Genomic DNA, 15,369 nt, shown 5'->3' with positions numbered 1-15,369 from the left:
GAATCATCACCGCGTACGGGTACATGACTGGCCGCGCGTTCATTAAGCACAAGGGAGCCCCAAGAAGACGGACAAAGACAACCACGTCGACATGGTCCGGGGCTCCGCCGGTGCATTCTGTCCCGGAGGAGTGCAATGTTCACCGTGGGCCATTGGCCGGGACACGCGCGCATCGTCGTTGCGGCGGACAAGACGAAAAAAAATATCAGGACATCACTGAAAATTGCTTTCCCCCGAAAAATGAGAGAGGAAAAAATGACCCCACTAAAGAGTGACGAACTCTATTTTACAGTTAGAGCAGCGATTGCTGGCCGCGAAAGTATGCACCAGCAGCTGCAGGAAATGGAAAAAAATGACGGTGACATGGTGTTGTAATTATGAATTTTGGTGGACTTTTTTGTTCTTTTGTTTAAATTGAAGAAAAAAAATCAATTAACCGTGGGTTTGGGAATGCATCAGGAGAATAATTAGCAAGTACTAAGGGTAGAAAAAAATGTGTAATTCGAAAATCATTAACCTCAATATGCTATAAAGAGATAGTGCTATCTGCTAGAAAATTGAAATATTGTGTATTCCAAATCAGTTTCTTTTTAAAAATATAAGGATTTCATCTTCGACGTATTTTTGTTAAAAACTAACTTAATCCACCTAAGTGGTTGGTGCCTTCCTCACTCTTTACACACATTTGAACACAAATTTCATCTATTTTATTAGATCCGGAATAAAAAAGTACACAAATATCACTGAAGTGGTCATAACTTGAGACAGGATTGCCAGTTCATCAATGTTTTGAAAAAAATGGAAAGGTTGATAAATCCGGACATAGTTTACTTACATTTAAGTGAGATCCGGCTTCAAAAAGATCAGAAGTGCGGTGCCTGTGTGGACGCTCAGTCCTGTTTTTTCGTGTTATTTTCCGTCTCTTTTGTGTCGCTGTTCGAGTGCATGGGGTGATTGGTCATTATAATTAAATAATGGCATCAGTAGTGCGGTGCCTGTGTGGACGCTCAGTCCTGTTTTTCGTGCTATTTTCCGTCTCTTTTGTGTCGCTGTTCGAGTGCATGGGGTGATTGGTCATTATAATTAAATAATGGCATCAGTAGTGCGGTGCCTGTGTGGACGCTCAGTCCTGTTTTTTCGTGCTATTTTCCGTCTCTTTTGTGTCGCTGTTCGAGTGCATGGGGTGATTGGTCATTATAATTAAATAATGGCATCAGTAGTGCGGTGCCTGTGTGGACGCTCAGTCCTGTTTTTTCGTGCTATTTTCCGTCTCTTTTGTGTCGCTGTTCGAGTGCATGGGGTGATTGGATTTATTCTTCTTCTTTTTTCATTTATTTTTTGTTCGCGCGTTCGTTGGCCGATGAATTTTAGTTTTGTTCTCTTTATATAGTTTTCGATAGTTTTTTGAGACAAGCAAGTCGTATTGCTGGATTAAGTCCTTTCCATATCATCGAGGATCGGAAGGCACGTCGACGGATATGTTTTAAGGCTTATGATATAAAATAATTTTAATGAATGAAGCCCTTCCTTCATCACCGTTGATCGGAAGGCATGCCGACGGAGAATTTCTGGAGAATCGCGGTCGAATTCCCCGTGTTCTTACCACTGGTCGTGGCCGGCGTCGGTATTGATCAGCACGATAGGGACCTTTGAAAATTGCGAAGGGGTGATGATTGGTTCCTACTTTTCATCTGTGGTCCACGGAGCAATGTGTGGGGGTCCTGGTCAATAACGAAGTAGCAGCTACGGGTAGACACCAATGCTATGCTATGCTATGCTATGCTTCCTTTCGCGTGCGTGTGAAGGTGCGGCTGGCTCTGGCTGTCCCGATGACAGTTAGCCAGTTCGATTTGCGATGCCTTTTCGTTGGGTCGCAAAATTTTTTGCGACCGTTGTCGGTGTGCAACAACAACAAAACCTTATCATACCATTTCAGTTCGATAAACATTGTAACTCGTCGTTCGCAACGTTAACCAGTACCTCACTAAACATCAATAATTTAAAACTCGTTAAATCATCTCAAGTTAAAAACTGCACTGTTCAATCCTTCATTCATTAATTTCATCTGATTTTGGTTCTATCTTTCCACAGCCGGCTGTCTAAGACTAAACCATTTCATTTAAAATTTAACAACAGATAAACGGGAAATGTCTCATCCGCAGCATCCGATTGCTTGCCTTGAGAATAAAACAAAATACCGTTAAACAAACACTATGATTTTGGGTCGCATCATCATCTTCTATGATGAATCCTGACCAAACACCCTATCCTACTAACAAGTTTTCAGGTTCCTGGCGCTCGTGGGGTGTAAGCACAGAGTAAATCAGCTGCCCTAGTAGCAACTTGCGCTAACTAACATTCCCGTCCCTTAAAATCGAGGTCTACAAACTGACATGGCGGGCGCCGTTGGTGGCCAATGACTGTTACCTGTTCGCAACTGATCTAGCCTTAGCAATCATGGTGTTTTATCTTTTCAGCGCATTCATACATGCTGTTGATAAGGGAAACACCACTAGATCGTCGAAGCCTATAATCAGTAGTGCTGAAAGGATATTACGTTTCTGTTCAGCAACGGAGGGGCAACCATGGGTGATCTCTCATGCTCATGCTCATGCATTTAAGTGAGATCCGGCTTCAAAAAGATACATAAATATCACTTAAGTGGTAATAACTCAAGACATGGTTGCCAGATTATAAATTTTATGGACTCGTTGGAAAGGTCTTTCGATTACCTAACCAACGATGGGTTGGATGATAGATTCGGACATAGTTTACATACATTCAAGTGAGACCCGGATATTTGCGAGAACACATTTTTACACATAACTTTTGAACTACTTATCGAAACTTCAAACAATTCAATGGCGACGTATGGGCAGAGACGCATCGAGCTCTACAGGCTCAATAAAAACTCTTTACCTGCTCTGTATGGTAGAACAGAGCTAAGCTCTGTATGGGGAAAAATAATATTGAATTGCATATATCTCAAAAACGATAAGTTTTAGAAAGTTGACATGTTCTAGAATGTTGCTGGTACCAAAAGGTTCTATATTATTCTCTTAGACGTCATTACAATTTGATTGATTTTAGTCGTGCAAAACAAGTAAAAGCTATTTATTTTCTAAGATACAAGATATAGAATATTTTTGTTTTCGACAAAGTTGCTTAACTACCAAAAATGAACAACTCTCTCGAAGAAACCAAAGCTCTATCTTCAATAGATACTGAAATAAAAAATAAAAAATATTTTTATAATAAATACTGCTTGCAACAAACACAAAGCGACCGCGTCGTAGGCACAGGTAATATGAAGCATGTTTGGTAGAGATCGTCTGAAGTGAAAACTAGTATAGCAGAGTGTCCATAGAGAGTTTTTATGTTAAATGCTCTCGTCTGGATGGTTGAAAGAAATTCCAAATAAAATTATACACATTTATAAAATTATATTCTTATATTGTACCGGTAAGTAATTAATATTGGAAACAATAAAATTATTTTACAGCTATTTTTATGTTTGTCTTGACAAAACAAATGTTCAACAAATTAAGATAAAAACTATTTTAAATATGCAAGTTAAAAAAATAAAAACTAAAGCTTCTTACAATTATTTAAATTTTATAAAAAGAAAATCAATTAACATTTCAACAGAAAAAAACTATATATTTTTTATTTTTTTAAGGAAGATAACCATTGGAAAGTTTCAATTAAATAGCAAACCACATTTTTTTCTTTATTTCACAAGCAAGGAAATCAGTGAAGAGTTTTTAGCTCTAAATGCTCTCTTTTGAAATTTGCCCTTTTATTACCTGTATTCAAAATATTTTTTTTATTTTTCAAGCAGAGGAAAACAGTGAAGAGTTTTCAGCTCTAAATGCTCTCTATGGAAATTTGCCATTTTATTTTTATTAGAGGTCATTTTATTACCTGTATTCTAAATATGTTTTTAATTTTTCTAGCAGAGGAAAACAGTGAAGAGTTCATTTTTGGTAGTTAAGCAACTTTGTCGAAAACAAAAATATTCTATATCTTGTATCTTAGAAAATAAATAGCTTTTACTTGTTTTGCACGACTAAAATCAATCAAATTGTAATGACGTCTAAGAGAATAATATAGAACCTTTTGGTACCAGCAACATTCTAGAACATGCCAACTTTCTAAAACTTATCGTTTTTGAGATATATGCAATTCAATATTATTTTTCCCCATACAGAGCTGGCTCTGTTCGCTGCATACAGAGCTTAGCTCTGTTCTACCATACAGAGCAGGTAAGGAGTTTTTATTGAGCCTGTAGAGCTCGATGCGTCTCTGCGTATGGGACCCTAAACCGAGTCTAATGCGACCAGTTTGACCTAAATCGGTTCAGCCAGTGCTGAGAAAACTGAGTAATAATTTTGGTCGCACACATACACACAGACATTTGTTCAGTTTTTGATTCTGAGTCGATGGGTATACATGAAGGTGGGTCTACGACGTTTCTGAAAGAAGTTCATTTTCCGAGCAGGATTATAGCCTTACCTCAGGTGAGGAAGGCAAAAGGATCGGAGTCGGTTTTCGGCTTCTTCTTCTTCCAAGGATAGCCTAGAATCCAGGCAAGGGCATTTGATGCGCCATAATAAATTATGTTGCAAATTATGGTTCTGAAATTATTATTTCCAAAAAGTGTGTGTTTTTCTTCTCATCACGGCTTTTTATCACAAATATTTGAAAACTTCAAATAAACTTTTGATTCACAATGAACAAATTTATCGTTTAATAGTTTAATAGTTTTTGGATAAGTTAAGGGAAGATAGAGTGCAGTAAAACAAACAATTATTAGAATTGGCGTTAGCGTCCATTGCACAGTGGTCCAGATTGCAAAATTAAGTGGAAAATGGATTTTCCGTAAAATGATGAAGTTTTGAAGCTTTGGTGTCTTCAGAAGAGTTGTTGCATATGGAAAGGGGCAACTTTTGGTTTGTTTGGAAATTATTGTGGTTCACTATTAGGGTGATTTTGGAAATCTAACTTTTCAGGAGTATTTTTGGGATTTTTTTTCGTTTTTTAGAAAATTGTTGGGCTTGCCAATCCAAGTAACTTTGTCGAAGACACCAAAATTTTATCTCGTTATCTACGCCTTCTACGACCAAATTTATAGAAAGCATCTGAGCAAATCTTCAAAAATCAGTTTTTTTGACGTGGCAATTCAGGGTTAACTTTTAGAGAAAAGTGGTATTCGGGGCACTTTTAGAGCTCTAAGAAACAAATATTTTTATTATTTGACAAGTCAATTTGGACATAAGGATCAAAAGTTACAGTGATTTTAAGGTAACAAAGATGCAAATTTAAAACTTAAATATCTCGAAAAGGCGCAAGCCAAATTTTAAGCGCTAGATTGCATTTAAAAGAAGAAATCCAGCACTACAAACGCAGAAAAATTCTTAGGGGTGTTTTTCTTCAAACTTGAGATATCTTCATTTGAAATATATGTTTTTCAATGTAATTTTGCCCGCTGAATCTGAATCTGCCCTCAGAATCGACTCAAAGTGTCGTGAAATCGATTTTTGGTCATATTTTGGGTTTAAATGATAATTTTACAGGTTCTCAGGTTATTCTCCATGAAATTAAATTCTGTTAAAATGGTTGTGTAGGGGACATCTTAAGATGACTTCGCTGAAAAAATCTCGTTCCTAGAACAAATCCTGTTTTTTTGGCAGCTGTCTGAAGTTTAGGTACGTTTTTGGCCAAAAATGACCTCTCGAAAAAATAAATCCCAAGTTGGAATTGGAATGTTTGAAAATCTCCAGTTCAAACATTGTAGCATGTCAATACGATTCCCTCGAACAAGAAACACTGTTGGATGACTTGTTTTTACCATATCGTTGTATTTGAGCATCATTTTAGTTTCATTTGACCCAATGTCACCCCTTCTAAGGGGTGAGATTGGGTCAATTTTTAATCTATTGGCATTTAAGGTAGTGTTCATCAAAATCCACCATATTTAGGGAAAATGTTAGTAAACTATCTAAGAACAAATCTACGTTGAAAGATTTTCTATGTTATTTAAATTGATTTTGTTTTTAACAAATGACGAGAGGTGTATCGTTTTTTGACCCATAGTCACCCCCACTGACGGGATCAATAATTGCAATTTAAAAAAATGACAACTACAAATATACTTTGAAGTTTCGTAAAAAAATGGCTTAAAACAAACTTGAAAAAGAATATTCAGTTTTGTAATGTTTTGATTGCATTTAAATTGAATTAATTATTCATTATTATTTGAAGTTTTTGTACTTCTTTCATTTTCAGTACTGTTTACATCTTTTTATGTTGACAATAAAAATTGAGAAACTTTTTATTTAAAAAACTTAAACGAATGTTAACATTTACATCGACACATGTATTATTTGTCATTTTATTTTAATTATCGTCACCAAAACTTATAATCAAAAAATATCCGGCTCTGCATAGTTTTTATTTTATTTTGCCCGCACGGAAATCCTGATAAATTGTCTACAGTAAAACCTAGCATAGTGCGCAGGCGTTACGCTTTGTATGTCTTCGATTACTCTAAAACGACATAATATTTTTGCAATCTTTTTGAAGCAATTTGTTCGACTTATTACAATCTACAATTAACTTCACAGAGGTTGCAAAAATGTTATTTCGAAAATGAAAACAAAGTTTGTTCTAAATGAAAAAATGGCCCTTCTGGGTCAATGTAGATTTGAAAAGTACATTAAATTTCCCTTAAAATGACAAGTTCCATAAAATTTTACAGTCACGTAACGGAAAATGGCAGAGTGTTTAAAACTGTTTTAGTGTTTTTTCGATGAAAAATACGTTTTTTCGGAATTCTTAGTAGGCCATCAAATCGGACGTCTAATTTTACATAAAAGTCCCTTTGACACCAAATTTCTATGTCATCACCGTTTCAGGCTGCAAATTATTGAAAAACGCCTCTTTTTTCGCATGCTCTAAAACGAGAGGGGTCGTACCGCCCCTCCGTCACGAGATATCAAAAAACGGACCTCGGATCCGTGATCAGGGACAAAAGTTGCTCCTCAGGACAAAGTTTCACGCAAATCGAAGAGGGGTCGGGCAACTTTTCCGAATTTCGTGTGAGTTGGTAGATGTAACTAGAACTTCATGGATAAAATATTAGAAAAAAAAAGTTCAGAGTATGGGATACAAAAAAATTTCAAAGTAAATTTCACAAAATTCACGGATTTCACGTGTCCTGCGAAATCGCGAAAACTCTTTAAACCAATTTCAACATTGCTGATAAGTTTATTATAGCACTCATTCGAGTTCTGAAAATTTGAAAGCAATACTTTTCGACACTGTTTTGTTTTGGTTTTTTTTAAGTTGACCAAACACATGGACGCCAAACTAGAACTGGAAACTAAGCGTTTCACTGAAAAATCATATCCATGATAAATATGTTTTTTGCAATTCCGTCGTGAAACTACTCACTTTTCCTGTCATTTTCTTGAACTTTTCAGCACTTGTTTCATTCGGTGAACCTCGTTGGATAAATGTACGACTCGTGCTGAAATCATCCTCTTTTTGGAACTGCAACTGCATAAACTACTATTATGCATCTCGTTGAAAAACTCGATTTTTCCTATACTTGTCGTATTTATCCAACAAGGCTATGCAACTTGTTGCATAAACTACTATTAACATTGATTCTGCAATGGCTTTAGCTCAAAATATCTACTGCTAGGTATTTAAAAGTCAAAAATACATTTCCAGAGCAAAAAAAAGTTCCACCTACCTCGACCGTATCCCTGGGTGTGTTTGGCGAAGCTATTTACAACGGCATCGACTGCCTCCTTTAGGACCTGCTTGGCGCGGGCATCGGGTGCCGAGGGCGCTGCCGGGGCCTGCGATTTCCCATTCGGGACCAGAAGCTTCTGCGGCACACTGACGTTTGTCATATGAATAACACTGTGCGCACCGTGGCTGTTGCTGACCGGTCCGGACGTTACGTTCTGGTTCCTGCTGTTGAGACTGTTGTTGTTGTTGTGGATTGTTGCTGCTGCTGCTGCTGCTGCTGCTGATTTGGTACTGAGGAGATGGTTGGCATTTGCGGTTTTGCCGCCGACGATGCCGTTGATGATGTTACTCGTTTGTTTGGCTGCGGTTGCTGTTTTTGTGGCTGATAATGTTACGGACGTCACTAGATCACTCTGAACCTGGTTCATTCTCGTTGCGGTGGTCCCGTTGTTGTCGTCGTCGAGGACGTGGAAACGACCAACAACTGGCACGCTCTACTATGCATGAGACGTTCCTTGATCCTAGATGTCCACAACCATACGGGCTAGATGCTCTGTTCATTCTTGATTGTGAGGGGTGGGGGCGGTGGCCACTATCACAAACTATCCATTATTTTATTTTTATTGCTAACACTACTCAGGTACACTACTTAACGCTAATACAGATGCTGGGGAAGAGCGTGACATTATCACAGATTTATCGAGGCCGCGATCGTTCGTCCATTCTGGAAAAAGAAGAAAACAGTTCTACGTTAGCTTGATATAAACAACTTTAGGTGTATTATTATAACAAATTTTTCAAACTGAAAAATATAATTTAAGATATGAAATTTACTTGTACTCTTGAAACGTAATATTTCGCCATTAGCCTTAACCAGATTGGGGAAAAATTATTTGAATAAAAATTTACAATTGTTATCTCAAACTTCAATGTAGTATGGTGGTTCAACCGCCGCGATTGCATAGTATTACTGAAAGTTATGTAAAACAATCGACAAAAACACTATAATTTGGCTCTTGTTTAAATTGCACTCCATTACTCTGATCAGCTTCGATCAGAGAGCAACCCCGCACACATCATCCGGGCCTGGACGAGGAAGAATTTATTTGATTGCTTTTCTGTTACCCGTTGTCACATTTTTCATGCAACGATTAGAGTGTCGCCAAATTTTTGATTTAACATCAGCAGCACGCTATAAAACAACCGTCCAGCTGAAAACCGGTCGTGGTACACCGTGGACAAGAACCCCTCTTTTTGTACTGGAAGGACACACAACCAAATCTGATGGACATGTAGACGAGACGAAATGCGCGCAGGAGGTGGAAAACTCTTTGAAAAAGAACATTGTCCAAAACAAAGTCGTGGCCGAGGCATAGTTTGGCCGGCTTCTCGGAAGCTTGAAATTTCGCGCGACCGCGGATAGGGTCGTCAACCTGGATTTGGCGAATAAGTTAAAATTGTATAACGGGAATAAGCCTTCTTGAAATGTATCTTATTTTTTCCCTTGGCTTTTAATAACAGCTTGGATCACAAAAAGATCTGAGCAATTAATTTTTATCTGAATAATAAATTCTTTTGAAAGTACATGATAATCTGAGACAGAACTGCTAGATTTTCGAAGTTCAGACTAATTCATGGTCTCTAGATTTCTCTACCATATGTCTTTAAACAATTCAACGAGCAACATATACAACAATAGTTCGGATGATAGATCCGGAAATTGATTAAATTCAGATAAGTGATCTCAGGCTTCAGAAAAAAAAACACAAATATCACTTACAGGAATTGGACAAAACATGATGATGCAAGAAGCAATTTAAGGATTTTTTTCTAGTTTTTAAATAGGTATTGGAATAAGGTACATTGACCGCGTCAAAAAGCTTCCTTTTTCAGTGCGTGCCATTTTAGATGAGATTAGATTTTACTTTTCCTGAAAGTGATACAAATTACCCCCCAACATTTACTTCCCCATCCGACGGAAGGCGTGGTCAGACAAATCTCGTCTCGAAAAATACCACCGGGCAACAACGCTTACCCCTACACCACGGTCCTGGTTACCCAGTAATAGATGGTAAAATACCATAAAATCATACCAAAGTCTTGTATGTGGAAGGGCACAACAATACCAAACCATGTTATTCCAAGGGTAAAATAATACCTCAAAATAAAACCATTTCAATACCAAGTTGAGGTTTTCTGGATTTTTGAACATTGCTTGAATACCAAAACTTTGCCATGATTTTATTTTTAAGTATTCCCGCGCCCTTGAAATCTCAGATTTTGGTATTCCTGTGGTCTTCCACAAGATTTGGGTATGATTTCGTGGTATTTTACCATCTATAACTGGGCAACCACAAGCACATTTTGGTCGCTGATATTTGCACAAGTAATACCAAAATTTGGTATTTTCATACCATTTTCAGTGCAGCAGTTGCAGTTAGTAAAAAAACGGAAATGATCCATATGCAACAACCAAATTTACTCACCTGATGATTCCATGTTGTTTTTAGTGATATTCTTCACCACATCGAATGCATTTGTCATTGATGTCTGTGTGCTTGAAGTTCTTGAAGTTTCTGAAAAATAACAAGATAAGTGTTTTTTTTTTTTTTTTTTTTTTTCTGTTCAGAGGTTTCTTTATTGAATATTAGTTATGAGTTTTACAATTTTATCTTATGCTGGTTAACTATATTAACATTTTCGCCACAGGTGCAGATCTATAAACATTTCTGTACTACAAAATGCTTTAGAACCCTGTTCTCTTCAGCATAATCTTCAAACTAATCATTCAGCTCAAAATTGTAATTAATTTTGACAAAAGTTAGTTTACAAATGCCACATTCACTCTGCTAACTTAACTATCAAGAAAATGTTACTTCTTCTTCCTTCCTCTCTTTCCCGAACCCCTCTTGGCGTTCTTGGCGTTTGAAACACCCCTTCCCTTTTCTTCATTCTGCTGATTTGCTTCGCCACCAGAGCTTGCTGGAGACGTGCTGATTGTTCTCTTCAAGATCTTCTGCCGTTCGATTTCGCTTGCTTCATCATCCATTTTCGGGTCGTCTATGTCAGGATCGTAGCCGACGATCGCGGCTTCGTTGGTGTTAGTACCGTCAATCTGCGCGGCTTCCGCTGCATCAACACTACTGCTGGCTGTAGCTTGAGCTGCTGATTTGACTGTGGTGGTGATGTTCGTAGATGAAATACTGGGCGCTGCTGGCGGTATTCCGGTCGGCGTTGTGGTTGTGATGGAGGCGCATGGTTCTTGAGTGTTGGTGAGATGCTGCTTCTTCATCGATGATTCTGTGGTGATGGTAGTTTGCTGGTTCAACGTCGTCATTTCCAGGGTCATCGGTTCACTGGAATCGATGACTGGTTTTACAGGCCTACCCAGGATAGCAGCACCAGATGGTCGTGTCGAACTTCCGCTGCCTGAAGAAATCGCCGCCAACTTGGGGCAATTTTGCTTCACGTGTCCTTCCTCTTTGCAAAAAAAGCATTTGTTCTTGAGGCCTTCGTAGAAAATCCGGGCTCTGAAATGACCAACGTAAAGGTGTGCCGGAATCTCCTTGGATACTTCCATATGAACTCCACGTACGCCATTGTAGATGTCCACTTTCATTTCGCTTGGGAACCGCTCGCGTACATGCTGACGGATCGTACCATATTGACCCAGAACGTACTGGATCGAGCTGTCTTCTATCTCCGGTGGACATACCGGAAGATCTTAGCTGCCTGCTGGACCGAAACCTTTGCCGACGTTCCGTCGTCGAATTTGAAATTGTACTCCATGTCTGTGGCCGCAATGAACTTCGTAAATGTTTCCTCGTCCACGAGCTTCACGTAGAACTGTCCGCCATTTTCATCTTTGTAGATGCTGTGGATTTCTGCTACGGACAGCTTCAAGTCATCCATCGAAAACTTGAGCACGTCCAGGTACGACGGTACCTTCACTCCCGGTCCAAAAACTAGCTTCACGGTATTCTTTCGCACACTATTGGCCATTTTAACTCTTCCGTGGAAGATTCCGCTTTGTAAAAAAAAAACTTTGCTAATAGAACAATAGCCACAAGGGGCTATTGTTCACCACTAGGCCTCACTCACGAGCGAAAAATAAAGACGACCGTTCCGCACGACCTCACGTCCGCGAATGTGTTATTAAAATGAAACTGGATTGAAATTCATCAAAATTCAATAATCTGTCGATTGACTCGTTTTTCAAAGTTAATGGTTAACCCGACTTAGAGAAATTTCCACGACCTAAAAAAAATCTTAGTGGGCATATAAAAAAATTGAAAAACAGATTTAACATTTTTGGGTTTCAAGCGCTGAATTCCTTTTCATTTTCTCGTCAAAATTAAAAAAAAATCCATAGTTTCAGAGGAATTTCATGAAACACTTCAATACCAAAATTAGGCATCCTGACTTAGAAAGTTTTCCACAATTTCAAGTCATTTCTTTAAGGGGATATATCAAAAATGCTTAAAATCAAGTTTGAAATTTCCGGTTTTCAAACATTTGCTTTGAGACATCATTTTAGCGCAAAATTAATTATTTTGTCAAAATTGGTCAAAATTTTCCCATAGTTTCAGAGGAAATTGATAAAATACTGTAATACCAAAAGAATACCATAATGTGGTGTTCGACCATTGACAAACTCTGCAATTTTGCAATATCAAAACAATACCCTTAAGGGTGCACAGCAACCAAGGAAGTTGTTGTCTTCTTTTTCCAAAATTGACAAACTTACGGACCCAATCCTGCAACAATCTGATTGAAAAAATAAGCAAATTTTGTTGTAAATCTCTTCGTAGACAGTACTTTAGGAGATGAATAAAAAATTATATCGATAGGTCCCGTAGTTTCCAAAATACTAAAATATCTGTAACAAACATCTTGGTGCAAAAGCTCTGGTTGATGTGCACCGTTAAATTGGTATGATACCACATTTTGCTCTTTCATAATCCTTAAGATAAATTTTAAAGGGTCCAGGAATACCGAAATTTGGTATTGATACCATGCTCGGGGGTTACTGATATGGCCAATTCTCGATTTCAATCGGATTTTGGCTTGCGACGGCTTCGTGAAATGTCATAAAAATGCTACTTGGATACATTATTTGAAGAATCTTCAATTCTGACCACTTTCGGATCCTCCCAGGAGATCCCCCAGGGAACCCGTAATAATGGCCATTTTCATGTTTTTTTTTTTCAAAACACGCCAAGCGACATCTCAAATAATAATAAGCAAGCTATTTGAGACTACAAAATTGATCTTTGCCTAAATTGGCCACAGGGTGGCCACTATCCAGATCGTCAGGAGATCCGGTTTAAGAAAGATAGGCTGTTTTGTAGGAGGATTCCTTGAAAGAAGAATTTTTTTCTTGTTTTTTTTTCATCCCTCTCTACTTTATGTCTTCCAAAAATTTCAGGGGGGGAAGCACGGTAAATGTTGAAGCTGGACTTATTTAATGTTTACCAAAAGTGAAATAAGTATAATAAGTGGACCTCTTTTGAATCAGGGATGCCAGGTCAGAATTTGAAAAGTCTGAACTACTGGGTGAAAAAAGTTTGTGCATGTCTGTGCACATACTTGACCTAAACTCGAACATCAACAATCCTCTCTTAAAAAAATGACGAGGGGGGGGGGGGCGGAGTGTTGTCAAAACCATCATGATTTTCAAAAATCGAATGTTCACTCCATTTTTTGGAAAATCTGTGTATATCTGTTTCCAATTTAAAAAGTCTGTGTTTGTCTGTGCATCACAAAATGTTTGGACAACAACTTCCAAAGTCTGTGAAACACAGACAAAATGATGTACCTGGCATCCCTGCTTTTTGTATTCCAGATTGACGAAATTTTAAACTGCACAATTCCATCCAAATCCAATAATCCAATATGCAAAACAATGATTACAATCAAGCACAAACTTTAAAATATGAATATCATAGTAGAGCAAAAAGTTAAGATAAGAAGATAAACTAGGTCTAAAATTATCAGAAAAATTAAAGCATAACACGGGTAGATTTTTTCAAAGAACAGAGATTGCTCAAATTGACTGCCAGAACATGGACTTTACAAAATTTAATGATCAATGTTTAAAATGTTGTATTTTATAATTTAAAGACTTTAAACAAGCTCAACTACCAACCCTATTGTCACCACACGACCGGCAACCCTGGCCAGTCACCACGGTTCCGATCTCACCAAGAAATAAACAATCCCGGCTCCCAGCCGAAGATACCCGTGTGTGCGTTTGCATGCATGTGTGTGTCTGTTCACCATGACTTAAAACAGAATGATGAAAAATATGCACTTCGTAACAACGTACTTTGTCGCAAATCAAAAATTTTCGTCTCAAAGGTTCTTGAACCCTTTCCCGCGGCTGGCCGAGGTTCCCGCGGATTCTCGTTGGCCCAGGACAAAGACGACGACGACGGTTGAGTTGACGTCGCAGGGCTCGGTCATGGGAACATCGCCGTTTGTGGACTCTTCTGGGGGCCGAGGGCACGAGGGAGTGCGGTTGTTCCAACAATTTGGCCAGTGTAGAACACACGATGGCGAGGCAAAAAGAGTCCGGGGATAAAAGTACTTTAAAATTGATATTATATATTCCCATACATACGCTTTGTTTGTCGCTACAAGAAGCTCTCCCGTATAAATTATGGTCGTCCGGGAATCGGGCCGGGAAAAAGTGGAGCAAGTATTATGCTCGGATGCGGTTGGACGCACTGGACGCGAGTTTGGAATTTTTCCGGCCTCGTCGTGCTCGTCATCGTCGTTTTTGGAAGATTTTTTTGTAAATGCCAAAATGGAATTTGTTTTCGAGGAAATCGTTGTAGAATTACACAGCAACTTGTTTTAAAATAAACATTAATTGTGAATTTAATTCACTTCAATCAATTTATTAAATAGAAAAAAAACTATTATAATAACGGGATAATTGACGGAAACAGATCAAATCACTCCGAATGACGGTAGTGCGACGGTCTAAAGTATTTTTATAATATTTTTGCCAAGGTCAAGGACTGAAATGTATTATTATATGTAGAAAATAAACTTTTATTTTCGATTAATTGACATACAGTGGATTCTTAGAGGAATTACTCAATTAATAAAGCTTAGCGACTTTTAATCATCAATCAATAAGTTAGAATCCCAAGCATTCCAGCCCCGATTAGGACTTCAACCATGCTTCATGTCCCCGGCAAACTGCACTAGACAAAGCTGGCTAAATCCCTCCGATCTGCCCACTAATCACCGTCAGCAGCTACCTATTTGCTAGGGCCTTTGAACGAGCGGTCCAGAGATTGATTTCTTTTTAATTTTCCTGTATACCTACAGGTTCTACCCGTCTTATGTCACTCTCGTCTGGCTACCAGCAGCAACGGTCAGTCTGGCAAGACGGCAGCCGTGGTGTGCTCTGAACCATAGCGGATAGCAGTCAGTCGGGCGTCAAGTGGTATTTAGCTCAGAGTCATGAAAATATCCCCGGACGGAGAACAGTTCAACGGTCTCGGTGTGAAAATATGTCTGCGGGTTGGTAATTTCAACGTCCAGTGTTCCGATTTCTGCGGCCTTCTCCAAACACACACACGCACAAACTCGTGT

At 38.4% G+C, this 15,369-nt stretch overlaps 1 protein-coding gene across 1 annotated transcript in view; it reads right to left on the bottom strand.

The window, feature by feature from the left end:
* The window catches only part of LOC119767049, an 86,083-nt gene that overhangs the window by 35,407 nt on the left and 35,307 nt on the right, over positions 1-15,369 (bottom strand). The window contains exon 2 of the mRNA XM_038254352.1: positions 7,760-8,485. Within this exon, the coding sequence (XP_038110280.1) occupies positions 7,760-8,189 (430 nt within the window). The 5' untranslated portion in view covers positions 8,190-8,485. The remainder of the gene's footprint in view (positions 1-7,759; positions 8,486-15,369) is intronic.

The sequence above is a fragment of the Culex quinquefasciatus genome, chromosome 2 (assembly GCF_015732765.1).
Source record: "Culex quinquefasciatus strain JHB chromosome 2, VPISU_Cqui_1.0_pri_paternal, whole genome shotgun sequence".
NCBI classification, from domain to species: domain Eukaryota; kingdom Metazoa; phylum Arthropoda; class Insecta; order Diptera; family Culicidae; genus Culex; species Culex quinquefasciatus.
The sequence above is the reverse complement of the archived record's forward strand: the minus strand, read 5'-3'. Positions and strand labels throughout refer to the sequence as shown.